This window comes from Colossoma macropomum, unplaced genomic scaffold, assembly GCF_904425465.1.
Source record: "Colossoma macropomum unplaced genomic scaffold, Colossoma_macropomum, whole genome shotgun sequence".
Lineage (NCBI taxonomy): Eukaryota > Metazoa > Chordata > Actinopteri > Characiformes > Serrasalmidae > Colossoma > Colossoma macropomum.
In genome coordinates this window covers 27,091,304-27,108,312 of record NW_023494788.1, presented here as the reverse complement: position 1 = coordinate 27,108,312, position 17,009 = coordinate 27,091,304, and the positions used below count along the sequence as shown (strand labels likewise).

General features: G+C 40.3%; 1 protein-coding gene across 5 annotated transcripts in view; it reads left to right on the top strand.

The window, feature by feature from the left end:
* Window positions 1–17,009, top strand: part of ebf1a (EBF transcription factor 1a) — a 162,166-nt gene that overhangs the window by 100,465 nt on the left and 44,692 nt on the right. For all 5 annotated transcript variants that reach the window (XM_036568974.1, XM_036568973.1, XM_036568970.1 and 2 more), the window contains exons 7-8: window positions 10,949–11,030; window positions 13,005–13,146. In XM_036568974.1, the coding sequence (XP_036424867.1) occupies window positions 10,949–11,030; window positions 13,005–13,146 (224 nt within the window). The remainder of the gene's footprint in view (window positions 1–10,948; window positions 11,031–13,004; window positions 13,147–17,009) is intronic.

The following is a 17,009-nucleotide window of genomic DNA, read 5'->3' as shown; positions in this document are numbered from 1 at the left end:
GCTAAATATGTTTATATTTTCAGTGCAAGTCAGTGTAAAATGTTTGTCTTTTTGATTGTACAGAATTAATCAATAAGTAGCTACAAACAAAACATTGTAGGATATTTTGGCTGTTTATCAAGTTGTTGATCTTATGTTTATGTCAAATTGAATATTACATTGATTATTGCTTGCATTTGAAACAGTCGGCCCTGTTAAGTCTTCTTGTATGCCGTGAAAGCTTTTATGGTTAGATGTGTGGGCCGTGAGTTGCAAAAAGTTGGGAACCCCTGGTCTAGAACAACATTGTTTTATTTTTCTTTAACTATGATAAAGGATAACTAGTCAAGTAGTCAACTACTTCATATATAATTAGTTGATCAGTAACAATAGTTATGTAACTCCTTCCCCATCTCCTCCAGAGCTCACCTCACTGTGAAAAACACTGACAAGAAGGATCAATTAGGATATTTTGCAAACATAAATAAATGGTTCTCTGAGCTAAGCGAGCGTGCTCTCCCCCTTTGGCAGTGATGTGAAAGTGAGCTTTAAAGCTCCATTGTTCACACAATAAGTGGGCAGGCTAATGATCCCTCTAGCTGCTAACCCCCCGGTCCTGATCCTCCCCAACACACACACATGCACACACCATATCTCTCTCTCTCCCTACCCCCATAACCACACCCACCCTCACCGCCACATCTGCTGATTCTCGCCAAAGGAAAAAAATCAATCTCTACGCCATGAATTATTGAGGTGTTTGCCTACAGCTTCTGAAATATACAGGAGGGTGGTCTCTTTCTCTCTCTCTCTCTCTCTCCCTCACTCTCTCTCTCTCCCCCCCTCACTGCTTTTAAAATCTATGTAAAACATGCACAGTATATAGATCTTTCCTGTACAAATAAAGTCCATATATATTTTTTCTGCTGTTTACAATGCCTTAATATGCTGAAGTTGTTTGCTCCTGCAGTTCGTGCTGTGAAATCCATGAGATCTGTACCGTTATCTCTCCGTGAGGGCCGCTACTGGCTCTGACTCTGTTCTACCATGCGCTTGGAGGCCATTTGCAGATTATGTGTCTGCTTGTTGCAGTGTGATTAGTTAAAGCTGGGGTCAAGTTGTAATCTGGCCTCTAATCTATCATTAATTTGACAATTACAACCAAGGTTAAGCCCGAGCCAGGCGCGATGCATGTGTAAATCTGAAAAGGGAAAGACAGAAACAGCTGTGGAGCGGGGTATGGAGTAGATAACTCCCTCTCTCTCCACCACTCTCTCTCTCTCTCTCTCCACTGAGCCCATATCTGACTTATCACATTATTGACTTTGCTCTAGCACTGCTTACTGCCATACCAATATGTACCATAACATAACAAACTCATCTCTACCACTCTACTCTAACAAGCAGTGTCTCCACCCTGACATGGCTGCCTGGGCCACCGGTGGCACTTGTAAACAGTAACGTTAGCAGCAATGATAGCATTAAATGAGGCAGTTGTCAGATGACGATCGTTATCCCTCCTCCGGCGGCTTTCCTTTGACTGACAGCTCCCAAAGCCCAAATGTGGCGGCTGCGCTGCCTCTGCCTGGCTTCAGCTATCAATTACAGGCTTGAATATGAAGCGTTTATTATGTAAAATAATTCGTCCCATCCACACTGCACTCATCTCCAGGGTTTAGGCCCTCTATCTGATGTGAAATCTCCCTCCTCATTGCTCCTTCCCTTCCTTCCCTCTCTCTGTCCATTTCTCTCCCTCTCTCTCCCTCTCCTCTTTCCTTCACCTCTGCCTTTGTTTCACAATCCTGTTAAATCGATGCAGCTTTAGGAAGCAATGACATAAAGAGCAGATTGCTTGCATGACAACACAGAAAGGAAAGCAGATACAATAGTGATTCTCAGCCTGGTGCTGGAGGTCCACAGACCTGCACAGTTTAGTGTTTTCTTTGCTCTGATGCATCCAGTTCAAAAAGGCATGCTAATCCTTAGAAGTCACAATTGTCTAACAATAACAAAAGCATGGTGTAATTCAATATTAAGAGGTCCAGGGGTCTCCACCCTGACATGGCTGCCTGGGCCACTGGTGGCACTTTGTAAACAGTGACATTAGCGTTAAATGAAACAAAGAATTAAATAAATTCTGTCGAAAATGTAGATTCTAAATAGAGATGGCATATTGGTGTCAATGGGTACTGCTTCAAAAAAACAAAAAATGTATGACTCTGATCCGATCCTGCCACAAATCCAGCATGAAAAATTAAACGTTCAGATGTGCGATGTGATGTCATTAACTGTTTATTTCTTCTTGCAAGATAGTAGTGTGAGTAGTGAGTAGTTTGAACATGATAGTCTACTTTTAGATGCTCATCTTAAGTGAAGCACCTCAATAAAAAGTAACTTATGTTAAAACTTAGTAGTTTTCAACAAAAAATAAGATCAGTATTGTTATCAGCTGATAACCAAGTTTAATATCAGTACTGTAAAAGATAAAGTGATTGTCATTTTTGACATTGAAACACACAGAAACTCGTCAGGAATTCATTGCATAACTCATTATATAATTAAATATGTAATTGTGTAATTGGAATTGAATAGCACAGCAAAAAGAAAGTAATGATTCTCAATTTTGAAAAGATAATTAGCGGATGAGTTGAACTGGGCGTTAGAACCGGTGTGAAGAACCACTGCAGTGGTGCAACAATGGTAAGCAAATATTCCTGTTCCGAAACTTCTGTGAAGATGTGTGTATGTGAACAGCTTAATAGCTGTGAAGAACAGTCAGGGGAGCCAGCAGCATGGATTGCTGAACTGTATAGAAACCCATCACACCTGTAAACTACTCCAGACACAATTTGCAGCACTTTTTGGTTGTTAAAATGAGTATTTCAATAAAAACAGCACATGACCTCCTACTATCAAGAATTCACTTCAGGGCCTAATCTCCCAAAGAAGCATATACAGTGGGGTGCGAAAGTTTGGGCAGCCTTGTTAATTTTCCTGATTTACCTTTATAAATCATTGATTGTTTGGATAAAAAAATTCCGTGAAATATATCATATAGGGGACAAACACAGTGATATTTGAGAAGTGAAATGAAGTTTATATGATTTACAGAAAGTGTGCAATAATTGGTTAAACAAAAGTAGGCAGGTGCATAAATTTGGGCACTGTTGTCATTTTATTGATTTCAAAACCTTTAGAACTAATTTTTGGAACTCAAATTTGGTTTGGTAAGTTCAGTGACCCTTGACCTCCATACACAGGTGACTCCAATTATGAGAAAGGGTATTTAAGGGGGGCAATTGTAAGTTTTTCTCCTCTTTGCATCTTCTCTGAAGAGTCGCAGCATGGGAGTCTCAAAACAACTTTCAAATGACCTGAAAACAAAGATTGTTCACCGTCATGGTTTAGGGGAAGGATACAGAAAGCTATCTCAGAGATTTCAGCTTTCAGTCTCCACTGTGAGAAACATTGTGAGAAAATGGAAGACCACAGGCACAGTTCAAGTCAAGGCTCGAAGTGGCAAACCAAGAAAAATCTCGAATAAACAGAAGCGAAGGATGTTGAGAACAGTCAAAGTCAACCCACAGACCAGCTCCAAAGACCTACAACATGATCTTGCTGCTGATGGAGTCACTGTGCATCGTTCAACTATTCGGCGCACTTTACACAAGGAGATGCTGTATGGGAGAGTGATGCAGAGGAAGCCTTTTCTCTGCCCACATCACAAACAGAGCCGCTTGAGGTATGCTAAAGCACATTTGGACAAGCCAGCTTCATTTTGGAATAAGGTGCTGTGGACTGATGAAACTAAAATAGAGTTATTTGGGCATAATAAGGGTCGTTATGCATGGAGGAAAAAGAACACAGCACTCCAAGAAAAACACCTGCTACCTACAGTAAAATTTGGTGGTGGTTCCATCATGCTGTGGGGCTGTGTGGCCAGTACAGGGACTGGGAATCTTGTTAAAGTTGAGGGACGCATGGATTCCAATCAATATCAGCAGATTCTGGAGATCAACGTCCAGGAATCAGTGACAAAGCTGAAGCTGCGCGGGGGCTGGATCTTCCAACAAGACAACGACCCTAAACACTGCTCAAAATCTACTAAGGTATTCATGCAGAGGAACAAGTACAACGTTCTGGAATGGCCATCTCAGTCCCCAGACCTGAATATTATTGAAAATCTGTGATGTCACTTAAAGAGAGCTGTCCATGCTCGGAAACCATCAAACCTGAATGAACTAGAGATGTTTTGTAAAGAAGAATGGTCTAAAATACCTTCAGCCACAATCCAGACTCTCATTAGAAGCTATAGGAAGCGTTTAGAGGCTGTTATTTCTGCGAAAGGAGGATCTACTAAATATTGAGTTAAGGTTTTTTTTTTTTGGTGCCCAAATTTATGCACCTGCCTAATTTTGTTTAGACAATTATTGCACACTTTCTGTAATTCATATAAACTTCGTTTCACTTCTCAAGTATCACTGTGTTTGTCCCCTATATGATATATTTAACGGAATTTTTTTATCCAAACAATCAATGATTTATGAAGGTAAATCAGGAAAATTAACAAGGCTGCCCAAACTTTCGCACCCCACTGTACTGTACTAGGAGTGGGTCGTGGAAACCAAGCAAGGTTTCTTCTTCCATTTCCTCTTATATAATGATAAGAGATTTGTCTTTGCTCTTTCTTTTTCCTTTTTTCCCTCTGCAATAGTTCTTGGGTTGCAGTTGGCACCAAACACGCAGGCCATTGCAAAAATCCAGCCATAACAAATGGGGGGGTGGTTGTGAAGGAGGGGAAGACATCTGAAAGACCAGCTAAGCAAGCCAGTGATATTTTCACTTTTTTTTTTTTTGCCTGGGATAGATCTTTTCTGAGATGTGTATTGTAAGCAATTTTCAAGCTGTCAGCACCCAATGCCTGCTCTTGGTCTCTGCCTGAAGCGAGGAGGGAGGGGAAGAACTTGTTGTAACTGTCATATTGTTACACTTCTTTTTTTTTTCCACTGTAAAGGAATTAAGTTTCGTTTTGCCTGCGATGTCTTATTATTCCCTAATATTTTGTGTTGTGCTGGTGTTCCTTGTCTTGGCTGAATTAAAAGCAAGTTAGCTGCTACTGGCACTGAGCAGCCCACAAGGCTGGGTAGGGATTTTTTTGACGTGTGTGAGCTATGTGTTTTTTTTGCGGTGAGGGGGGCTTTATGTAAAAGGGTAACCCTGTAGCCAGTGAGAGACACAGAGAGCAGACAGGGAGGCACAGCAGGGCTGGCCAGCTTCAACGCTGTTGCTCAGAAGATTAGGCCATCACTCCTCAACCTGGTGTCCTGTTACTCAATTAGCCGAGACTTGCGTAGCATGACTAGAAACAACTGCAGCATTCCTGCCATGCCCCTACAGCGATGGGGTAATGGAGAGTTGGGTGGCGGACTGCATGGAGGGGGGAAAGGGGGGTGCAATTTTAAGATGTCTCATGCTGATCACTCTCAGGCGAACCAATCCGGACGACGTAGATAGAGTAGCGGAAGGTGAGGAGAGACGAAGAGATAGGGCAGATGAAGAGAGATATCATGGCTTAGGAAAACGGCAAGCTGAGTGTGCTTCTTGGCGAGAATTGGCAAGGGCTGAGTCTCTTAGAGCTGGACGCATTTGTATTCTCTCTCTCTCTCTCTCTCTCTCTCTCTCTCTCTCTCTCTCTCTCTCTCTCTCCCTCCCTCACTCTCTCTCGGTCTGCGTTAGCCTTCATAAAATATTCATGTTGGTTGTGCTCAGTGCCATAATTGCCATCTCAGCCTCTGAATAATTGATGGCCGGTGCCGTCGACTTGGTCTCATTTACTGAGAGTGTGGGTAACACCATACTCACACATGCCACATGCTCCAACGCCACACTGCTGCACTTAGTGCTGACATTAGATTAGCACACCCTCTCTCCCTCTCTCTCACTCGCTGCTCTTCTACTATTCACCCCCCCCAGCCAGCACAGCTAGAGCAAGCTAATTGAGGATCGGCAGTCACCCTTTAAGTGGGTAGAGGTGGTAACGTAGGGCAAAAGGACTAGTTTGAAAGTGAGGATGAGTCGGCTTTGTTTGACAAGCCTTTAAGAGTAACTCAGATTTGATATGATGTAAAGGACCAGCGATTATTCAAATATGACCTTTATGACATGATCATAGCATAGATGTGTAGTTTGGTCTGTTTGATCTTTTTTTTTTTATTTTAAGGTGCTTTAAAACAACTTGATGTACACTAATGCAAGCTTGATTTGGTTTGTATTATAGCACAGTGTGCAGTGTGATATATTGTGGTATATATATATATATATATATATATATATATATATATATATATATATATATATATATATATACTTTTTTAATGCAGCTTTCGGAAAGGCAGCAAGGCAATTAGGACAGCAAATCCAGCTCTCAGACAGACTTGACCACTCTTCAGTCAGAGGACAAAGGTCAATACGTTGAGGATTATATCAACCCCTGTGACACCAGCCATCCACCCCGCTGCTTTACTTTATCCCTTGCTTGTTTCTTTTCCTCTCTCTGTGTGCCTTCTTCCACAGCCTCTCTTGTGTTTACACTTTCTTATACCCTCACATAGCCCTGCTCATTGTTATGGCTGTCAGCGGGGGTAATGTGCTCTCGGATGTGTCAGGCAGAGAAGCATGTCCAGCGGGTCAGGCCTCGCTCTCCGGCCCCCGTAACTCCTCTGCCGGTGGCAGGAGCTTGGAGCGCTGCCCCTTTTCCTCACGCCAGGCGTAGTAATAGCCTTTGCTAATTGAAGTGCTCTTAGCCATGCCATTTGCAATCTGCCATCCAATCACTTCTAAAAGCATAAGGTCCCTGTCCAAAGTGCCCTGCGAAGGGGACGCTGGGCACTTTAATAAACATTACATGTGTGATTACATGCGGCCTTCGTGTCCATGTGCAGTAATGGGCCGGAGGGGTCAAGGAAGTCAAACTATGCATACTTTGCACTTCTTACTTCAAAGGTGTGGATAAAGGCCTTTAGAAAGTGTGAGTGTGTCTGTGTGACTGTGTGACCTGTGAGACAAAGGCTGGTTGTAGGCCATGAAAGCTAAAGCTAGTACACCCTGGTTTTTGCTGGGGATTTAGTAGGACTGAGAGAGTGTGTGATATCAGTGTTGGGGTTAAGCCGAGTGTTAGGAGGAATGGGTCATACTCTCGGCACTATTGACGCACGGGGGCAGCTGAGAGAGAGAGAGAGCAAGAGAGAGAGAGAGAGATCATGCAGAGCTCAGACAGGCTGCAGCAGGGGAGAATCAGAGAGGAAGACAGCAGGGCTTAGAGCTTTTACAGTAAACGATATCATAGCAGCCTGCAGGAGCCCGACACAGCCAGCCCTCAGGGACGAATCTGTTTACCTAAACAGCGCTGCTCTTCGTGCTCTTTGTGGACACATACACACACACACACACTCACACACTCTTTGAACACTTTGGAGAGCGTTCGTGTGTTTTTGTATGGTGTAGGTCAAGACTGCAGTGCTGTCATTAGCAATAATACCACCGTTCCATGTCGCTCACTCGCTTGACGTGTGTGTGCCTGCGAGCATTTGTGTCTTTATGACCTCCACTTATTACAGCCGCTAGAAGAAGTACGAATGGATGGAACAGAGGCATGACAAAGGGATGAAAGGATGCAAGGGGATGAGTATGGAATGCATAATGACAAGGGCATTGCATAGACAGTAGATAAAGGCCAGAATCCATGTTGATCCAGTGCAAATCCCAGCCAGCACATACTCATAACAAGTTGTATACAGTTGTCAAAAAACATGACAGCAGGGCACACACACATAAATGCACTCACACACACCCATGCATACAGTTGTATGCAAAAATTTAGGCACCCCTGATCAGATTACGTGTTTTGTTGATTTTCTAGGTAAAAATAAGTACAAATCTTCTGCAGAGAAATTACAATTACTGTTCAATTGCTGAATTTAACATATTGGATAATGTGGCCATTTTACATCTTAGGTTTTATTTTTTCCAAAACTGTTACACTCAGCAAATAAATAGAGAATTTGCAGAAAAATGGCATAGTTAATTTCCCTCTAGAAGATGTTAACTTATTTTCATCTGGAAAACCAATAAAACATGTTGTCGTTTCTCCAAACTTTTGCATACGACTGTATAAGGATCTCAACTATGTTAAAATCACACTGTGTGTGTGTGTCTGTGTAAACTAGGTGAACTAAAGGTAAGCAGCAAAAAATTAATAAAGGTATGGTTGGAACAGTTTCTTTTGTGAGAACAACCACTTTTGGTTATTTAAATAACCTTTTAAAGGATCATCCTGTAATGATCCACTTTTTTTAATATCTAAGCGACAGTAATACCAAAATGTACTGGAAAAACAATAACCAGACTAAATAATGACCATGTTCTTAAATTTCAAAAGGGATTATTAAACAGTTCATTTACAGCAGGCTGTGGTAACCAAGTAACATAATAGTTAAATCAACAGCAGAATGTTTTTAGCAATCAATATAGAATTCACTTCATGTTTGTGGTCATATATTGAGCAAATTCAACATACAGAATGGATAATTTCAGTTCTAAAATTGCTCAAGTCTGAGCTACATTCAAAGCCATGTGGCTTACAACATTGTAACACATGGGATCTCTGGCTATTAGCCTTAACAATGTATTAGCTTTATAATCTCAACAGAAACAATGTTCAGGGTTTTTCAAATGTTAGCTAGCTACTGCTAAACTTGTTAGCTAACTAGCCCGCTAACAGTAATATTTCTGGTATTAGCTTGCTAATAACTTTTAGAATTTCTGCTCTCTTTCACTTGATATATTTCAGTTAAGCTACACATTTGTAGTTAGATGTAATCTTTATGTTTGCAATGATGAAAGCCATGAAAAAGTAGGTAAACTGCCTTTGTTTAGCATAAACATGGGCTACTTACATAATTATCTTTAGCTTACTGCCTTTCTGAGAGAGGGAGATTATTGGAGTAGGCCAATAGCATAGAGATCAAGAATTATTTGATCTTACCCCTTATGCATGACCAAAAGAGCTGTATATAGACATATTATGGTATAAATAGATGTGTGAGTGTGTAAAAACTTTTTCTCCACAAAATGACCCCCATAATGCCAAGAGCTAAGAACTTTTATTTTTAAGAGTGTATCGGGATGTGGTTCTATACATACATTAGTGTTTGTGTTTACGTGTGTATGTGTGTGTGTGAAATGTTTATTTGAGCAATGAAGCAGTTGGAAGAATTGTAAGTCATACTGTTTACTTGATCCAGTATTCACAGTTCATACAAATGGCAGCACATGACTGAGCCGTGACTGTGACCTCCCACAGGACGTAATAGAAAGGGGCGCTCGCATGTAGCTGTGTACTTTGAAACAGCAGGTGGAAGGGAAAGTGGCAGATAGACACTGGCTCTTCACTAAAGTGAAGTAGTGAAGGGTTAAACCATGAAAGAAGAGAGAGAGAGCAGAGTAAAAGAAAGAGAGAAACCCTACTGTGTTAATTAATAGTGGAAATCAGAGCACAGACCAGAGGAGTGGGAAAATATGGAAAAACCTGTTAAGCCTGTTACAAACACATCCAGACTTCATTCATGAGGAGGAGAACAAATACAGTCATCAAAACAAACTTTAATCAAAAGTGAAAAAGATCTTGCAGTGAAGAAGAACACTAATTTCAAGCTGAAGTAAAATATATTATTCTTTTTGACCATAGAATGTTTCTGTATAATCACTAGCACCATCAATTGGGTTTGCTTTCATGGATGGCTGGATGAAAGAGCATTCACAAAGTCTCTTATCCAGGGCAGGGCAGCTGAAGAACTGTAGGAACTCTCTATAAACAGATTGTTAAAAACAATATGTGAATCAGAAAGCAAAAGACATTTTCCTTCCGCACCATGAAGTTGTTCGCAAATGAAAAACTGTATCAGGGAGGGTCTGAGTGCCTTTGCTTCATTAGCAAAGGGGGGTGTGAAAGGGTGGCAAAACATGATAAGATTGGTTAATAATATTTTTCCCCATTCACTGTTGCACCTTTACCTTGAACACACATTTAACTCCTTTCCCCAGTAGTCATAAAATGTAATTTCAGCATGTTTTGGAGGTCTTTCAGTTCAGCCATTAATTAAATATTTCAAATGATTTTAATTCAACTATAGTTATATTTTGAAAAAAAAAAATATATTTTATTGTATTAATAAGGATATCTTTGGCGATTTTCACTAGCAAGCCTGCAGAAAGGGATTAACACAAAATGTGAAAAATGAATTAATTAAATGTTAATTAAACATCATTTTTGAGAGAATACACTTGTGGTTGAAATGCTGTATCTAAGCATGACATCAAGTTTGAACTGCAGAAAAACATTACTTTTTATTTCAGTGATATTTTTGTTTATGTTGAAATCAGGTTCATGCACTGCAGTTTCATTATTGCCTTTCTTATCAAGTGCAAAATCGGCTATTTTGGTTTGGGGAGCTCACCAGTGTGACCTTTGGCTCAAGTTGAGATGCTGTGTAGTAGTTTCTCCTCTCTCTCTCTCTCTCTCTCTCTCTCTCTCTCTCTCTCTCTCCCTCCCTCATATGGCTGTGTGGATCACAAGGTTGTCAGGCATGTCTCTGGCATACGACAGATGGTCTGCTCTTTATTTCTGCTAGCGTGTGTGTTTGTGGTTGTATGTGTGTGTGTGTGTGTGTGTAGGGTGAGGGGGGTCTCTAACTCTATCCTTGTGTGAGTTCTGGGTAATAACAAGTTTCCCCTGCTCTTCTTACAAGGACCTCTCTGTCACAACGTGATGACAGATAATGAGGTTCCATTCACACAGTCTCAGACTAGTTTACAAGCTGATGTCTACCACCACCGTACATTCATCACCAGCCTGCTCTCATCAGGTCACCAACGCTGTACTGATGTGTTCTCTTATTCTGTCTCTTTCCAGGTTTTTCCTGAAGTTCTTCCTGAAATGCAACCAAAACTGTCTAAAGAATGCAGGGAACCCACGAGACATGCGACGCTTCCAGGTAACAGCTGACTCCAGTCTGTGAGCTGGGACTGCACACACAAGAAGCCACTTGCTCTTATTCATTTAGGAATACCCTCTTAATATGCCCATCCTATATTAATGTTCAATTATTCTCTGAAAACAAATGCCAAAAATCAACCAGACAAACCAAAGAGTGAGTATAGTACCACTCAACATTTGGACACGTGACTGAATGTGTTTGTCTTTAAGATTGCTTTATGCTAATGTATACTATCACTCAGTAGTTTGGATGGATCTAATTGAATATACATTTTTCATCATCTTAAAGACATTTTCATCTAATGGCTTATTTTTAAATGACATGTTTCTAATGCAAACACAAACAGTGAAAGTGATGCTCTTGTGCATTAACTTATTTCCAAAACAAAATGAATAAATAAACAAATAAATTAAATACAAAAAATACAGAACAAAAGTTCTAGGCACCTAACCAAACTGTTTAATACCTTTTATTTGGGCAGTAATTGTCTTTCTGCCAATAAAAACACATTACATTACAATAAATTCGAACTAACTGTAATGCAGCACAAAATTAAGTTAGAGGCTAGCTAGGAGAACACAGGTTTTTCTTCTGAATTTCTCCTCAATTCCCCTGGTCATTACATGGATTTTTAAAAATCTATCATCAGCACACTTGATTTCATTTAATAAAGGATTGATTAGCTGAAGCCTTTATTGGATGATAATTACTGTTTTTTAAACTCTACTGTGAAGAGAGGGCTGGTAGCAGTTAAATGAAAACACTAACATACATCAAATAATGCAATGCTATTTGCATTTATTCTAATATAAGTGCTCTGAGCACTTAAATGCTTACTGCCCAATCAAATAGCTTTTATGTATGAATTTCTCAGATGCCTAAAACTTTTGAACAGTACGGTGTATTTTTACATGCCACCAGCAAGAGTTTTTCAGCAACAACAAGGTCTCAGCATGTGTGTATCTTCCACAGTCCTTTTGAAAAGCTTCTCAGGTGCATCCTAAAGCTACCAGTGAGAATGCCAAGAGTATGTAAAGCTGCATTACAGCAAAAGGGGTCAAAATTCTAAAAGAGTCTAAAACAGAAGAGAGTTTTGATTTGTTGAACACTTTTTGGTTTCTGTATAATTCCATTTTGTGTTATTTCGTGGTTTATTATTATTATAAAAGGTGTAAAATGGGTAAGTGCACCCAAACTTGTAACTAGTAAATAGTAACATTACTGTGTATGAATGAATGAATTTATTCCGAAATAGAGATTAGAAAGAAAATAATTTTTATAAAAGTGTTTTCCCAAATTTATGTCACAGACTTTCCCTGCCGTACACTTCCTATTAATTCATATTGTTCGGATGATGTACTACTGATGGCTTGACAAGACTCTTCAGCCTTCATGTGTCATGCTAATGATCACTTCGATTTTTGGCTCTAATTATTCATTTTAATTGTGGTGCTAGTGCCATAGAGTGAGTTTGCCCTCAACTTTAATGAGTGCTCAAATTGATTTGCTTTTCTACAGACTGTAATTGGAGCAATCGGTGCATTTTTGCATAGTTTGGATAACTGAATTTAGTCTATTTGAGTGAAGCTCTTTTATTTAATACATCAGTATAGATTATAGTGAAAATGTAGAAAGTCTAGTGAAGTACAAATGAGTGTTAACAAGGGTATCAGGTGAAGAGAGGACAGAGAAAAAAGAACTAAGAGAAACAGAAAGTGTTAAGCCATGTTTGCCGTGTCTCATCAAACATCTCTCTTGAGATGGAAACCTCTTGAAGCTCAAGGGCCATTATTTAAATAAGAGGCACTCTGCTTACAAGGGGCTGTGGATGATCTCAGCTGTTCTCATTGTCTGGGTTCTTTAGAGAAACAGTTCTACAGTTTCTGTGTCTGAGATGTGTGAGGAGTAAGGGAGAATTGGCAGAAATGATCTAGGGCTGGGGGTTCATAAAGATGTGTGGTCCTCCTGCAGGTGGTGGTGTCTACAACGGTCAGCGTGGACGGCCATGTCTTGGCTGTGTCTGACAACATGTTTGTGCACAACAACTCCAAACATGGGCGCAGGGCTCGCCGACTGGACCCTTCAGAGGGCACCCCATCATACCTGGAGCATGGTGAGCATGTGGTTCAGTGTGTGCGAGTGAGGTGGGGATAAAGCATTCTTGCAATGGTGAAAAATGTCACTTGAAAATCGTAAAAAACTGTCACTTGAAAATTTAAAAGAGCTAAACAAATTTCTTTTAGCCACTGAGGTTAAAGTGCAGATTTGGGTATTGCAATATTAATATTACATCAATTTTAAAGTTTATCAGAGAAAGAAAAATGGTAACACTATTTTGAAGGCTACCTAAATAAGGATTTCACGCATAAACATTGAATAACATATTCAAAAAGCAGTCTGTTTTATGTTTTATGAAGTAAATCTCATAGGAGATTTTAAACTAAAGCAACATTTGTTCCATTCATTACTCTTTTATGAAGAATTTTTGAGGCTTGGATAAGAACATCATATACTGTGTTAGAATTGATAGAATATTTGTTGTTTTTACCAAGATCTCTGCCTTCTACATTCCAATACTTGGGAATGACACTTCATAACAGTTATAACAAATGTCCATCACTTTAGTTTCAGCCGGCCCATGCACAGACATTTTGGGAGGGACAGGGGTTTAAGGGAGAAAAAGGGGAACATAAACATAAATTTAGCTTAACTGATTGTATATTCCAGCCACTCTTATCAAGAGAATGTAATGTTAAGAGTTTTTCCAAAGGAAGTCAAAAGCACTAACATAACATCTTTGATTTGAACCCCAGTCACCAGCGTGCAAAGACATGGCATTACTCACTTCACTACTGTTTAGGCAATAATTGTCTTTCTGACAATAAAACACATATAACATCAGGATAATTTAAAACTAACATTGATGCAGTAATACTAACTATGTAATTGCTATATAGCGTGTTGTTAGGACTCTATAAGAGCTCCTCAGAGTCTTGTATTATTCCCTAATTTTTACAGTAACAAAAGCATTATGGACAGCATTTAAAAAAAAAACACACAGGCGGTACTGCACCAGAAGGGGTGTCCAAAAGCAATGAAGCTTGTAGATCTTTGGCGGAACCCAAGCTAACATATGAGCCATATTCCTGGGATACATCTCGCTGTAATGGATCTTGAAGAATACAGTTATTATACACACCAACCAAGTAGGCACTTGGGTACAGTTTGAGGCCAAAGGGGCAGAGGCTCAAACCCCTATGTGTATGTGTACTGTACTATCAGACTGGTCTATATTAAAAAACACATCTAATATTCCTGTTTCTTAAGTGTGTTGCCACTTTAAAAGGAGAGCTGTGAGGACAGCTTCACCCGTTTGATACCCCAAGCATGCTTGTGCCTCTTTGACATCCAGTGCATATCCTTCAGCCTCTGGTGCAAGAGGACAATGAAGTCATGCACTTTTTCACAGGGAGAGACAGAGGGAGAGAGAGAGAGGGAGATAGTCATAGGGAGGAGGAGGAGAGAAATGAGGAAAGAAAATGGGTAAGGGGAGAGAGGACAAGAAAGGAAGAAAGACACAGAGGATGAGAGGCAGAAAAGTGTTGCGTCTGCACTGCATGTGTAATGTACTGCGCCTCAGCCCCCTGTTCGCAATCCTCTGACTCGTTAGAAAATTTCCCCTTCACTGTACTTTTTCCCCCGACCAACAAACTCTTTTATTTGCACAAAGCTAATTAATAACGCCAAGGTCTCTCTGCGATGTGCGTTCAGCAAAACTAGGCCACTTTGTCACACTCAGTAGAGCTGGAATGGTGTAGCGTCCTACCCTTGCACCACATTAACAAAGAGAAATGCAAGCACAGAGCCTAAGGTTTGACTGTTTTAATGACAGTACCGATTGGATCTACAATATTGCAATCATTGTCTTTTAAAGGACACGAATTGGAGGAATTTAAGAGTCAGTTTGAATAATGTTAACTTGCACTTGCATTATATCAGAATGTTTCAAACATAACTGAGGGTGCATGTACTTACAGCAGCTCATAACCATCATCTCCTGTCTCTCAGTGCCTATAGAATTGCTTTAAACAGCTGATTGTTCTTAGACAAACACATCAAATAGCACTCTGGTGCCACCCCTCTACCCCTAAGCATCACACACACACAGGAGAAAGGGGAGAAGACAGAAGGTGAGGAGAGGAGAGGAAAGAGAAGACAGGAGGGCAAGAGAAAGAAGTGGAATGGAGAGGAGATATGAAAGGTTTAGAGAAAATGAGAGGAGAGGAGAGGAGAGGAGAGGAGAGAAGAGGAGAGGAGAGGAGAGGAAAGGAGAGGAGAGGAGAGTTGAATGGAGAAGAGAGGGTATGAGTGGAGAGGGGAAAGGGATAAGAGGAAAAGAGAAGAGGAAGAAAGAAGGGAGAGAAGGAAGAGAAGAGTGGAGGAGAGGAGAAGGCCGAGGAGAAACTCAGAGTGCTTCTCAAGCCTACACTGGTCTCTGTGGAGCCCATTACAATCCCAGTCACAACAGAGCCTCTCTGCTGGATTATTACTGGAAGTGCCACCAAACACCAGGAGCTTTCTCCACATCCACAGCCTCGCATGTTAGATGCTGGGAATAAAGGCTACAACACATATGCGCCACGGGATAACAAATGACCCCTTAATCAAAGCTGTACAGTTGCGGCACTGCACTGTAAGCCCCTGCCTCCCCCCCCGCCCCCACTACTTCTATCCCGCCTGGGCCGTTTGCGCAGGCTGAAAAAAGAGCCGTGAATCCAGCGTTCCCCAAGTGGCCTGTTCTCTTTAGACTTCTACATGTGTCTTATAAGGCCATAGCTGCTTAAGCACTGCACATTTATTTCCTCAGAGACGTGGCCTTATCTGGCATGCTCCATCTCATGCTGCGGCACAGCCTCTCCCAGGTTCAAGCCAGACTTTCCTAATACTCCTCTAATAACATGTGGAGATGATTTGAGATCTGATTTGATCATCAGAAGGCAAACAAATCCAATCATTTTCTCATTTAGGTTTGAGAAAGAGAAGCATATTTTCAGGCTTCGACTGTTAACCTTCTGACAGTGATGAGAAACTATGAGTGGATTTAAGTTATATAGCCGATTGGATGGTGGTGATGATGATTGAGTTCTTCTGTTAAATCGCTGGCTCTGTTTTCCCCAGGGACATGTTTGCACACTTTGCATAGATTCCAAAGGCAAATGGAAGATTACAAACTCAGTGCCCCTAATGCCTGAACATATTTGACAACTGAATGGACAATGCAAACCATACAGCATATTCATAATTGCATTATTTAATTTATGAATGTCATGTTATCCTGTTGTATGCATCCAGTTCTCACTATGGAAAAAAGTTCTGTCTTCTTCAAGGCTTGTACTGAGTAACCCCTTCAATGTTAAAGAGGAATTCCACCTATTTTTCCAAATATCTGCATAACTCTGCTGTTCAGATAAATAAAGTCATTCATTTCGTTTTTTGGTATGAAATGTTGCATTGTGGAGAAACTTACCAGCTTAGATTTCTTTACAGTGGTTGTAATAGAAACGCGGGGTCATGAAGTCTATAATGCAAACAAGTTAATTACTTTTACATTTACGTTACATGACTTTTATATAAAATGTTGATGTAATAAATTTGGAATCTATGTAGTAAATCAGAAAAAAATGATATTATTTTCCTTATAACACCCTGCATGTACTTTTTAGGCCTAAACTTTATTTTAAAACTTTCATAAACCAATCTTTAGGAATCAGGCAATGTAGTTGTAACCATTTCATATAATAACTTTCTGTAAGGATAGCTTGTAGAGGCATTAAACTCTTCGAATGTCTGGTTACTGTCACCATCTCTGAACAAGTTGTTCCATGATGTTGCATTTCACATCAAACCAAACTCATTGATTTGTTTGCATCTTAATAATTTAATTATGTTGAATGTTTCATTTTTTTAAGTATGGAT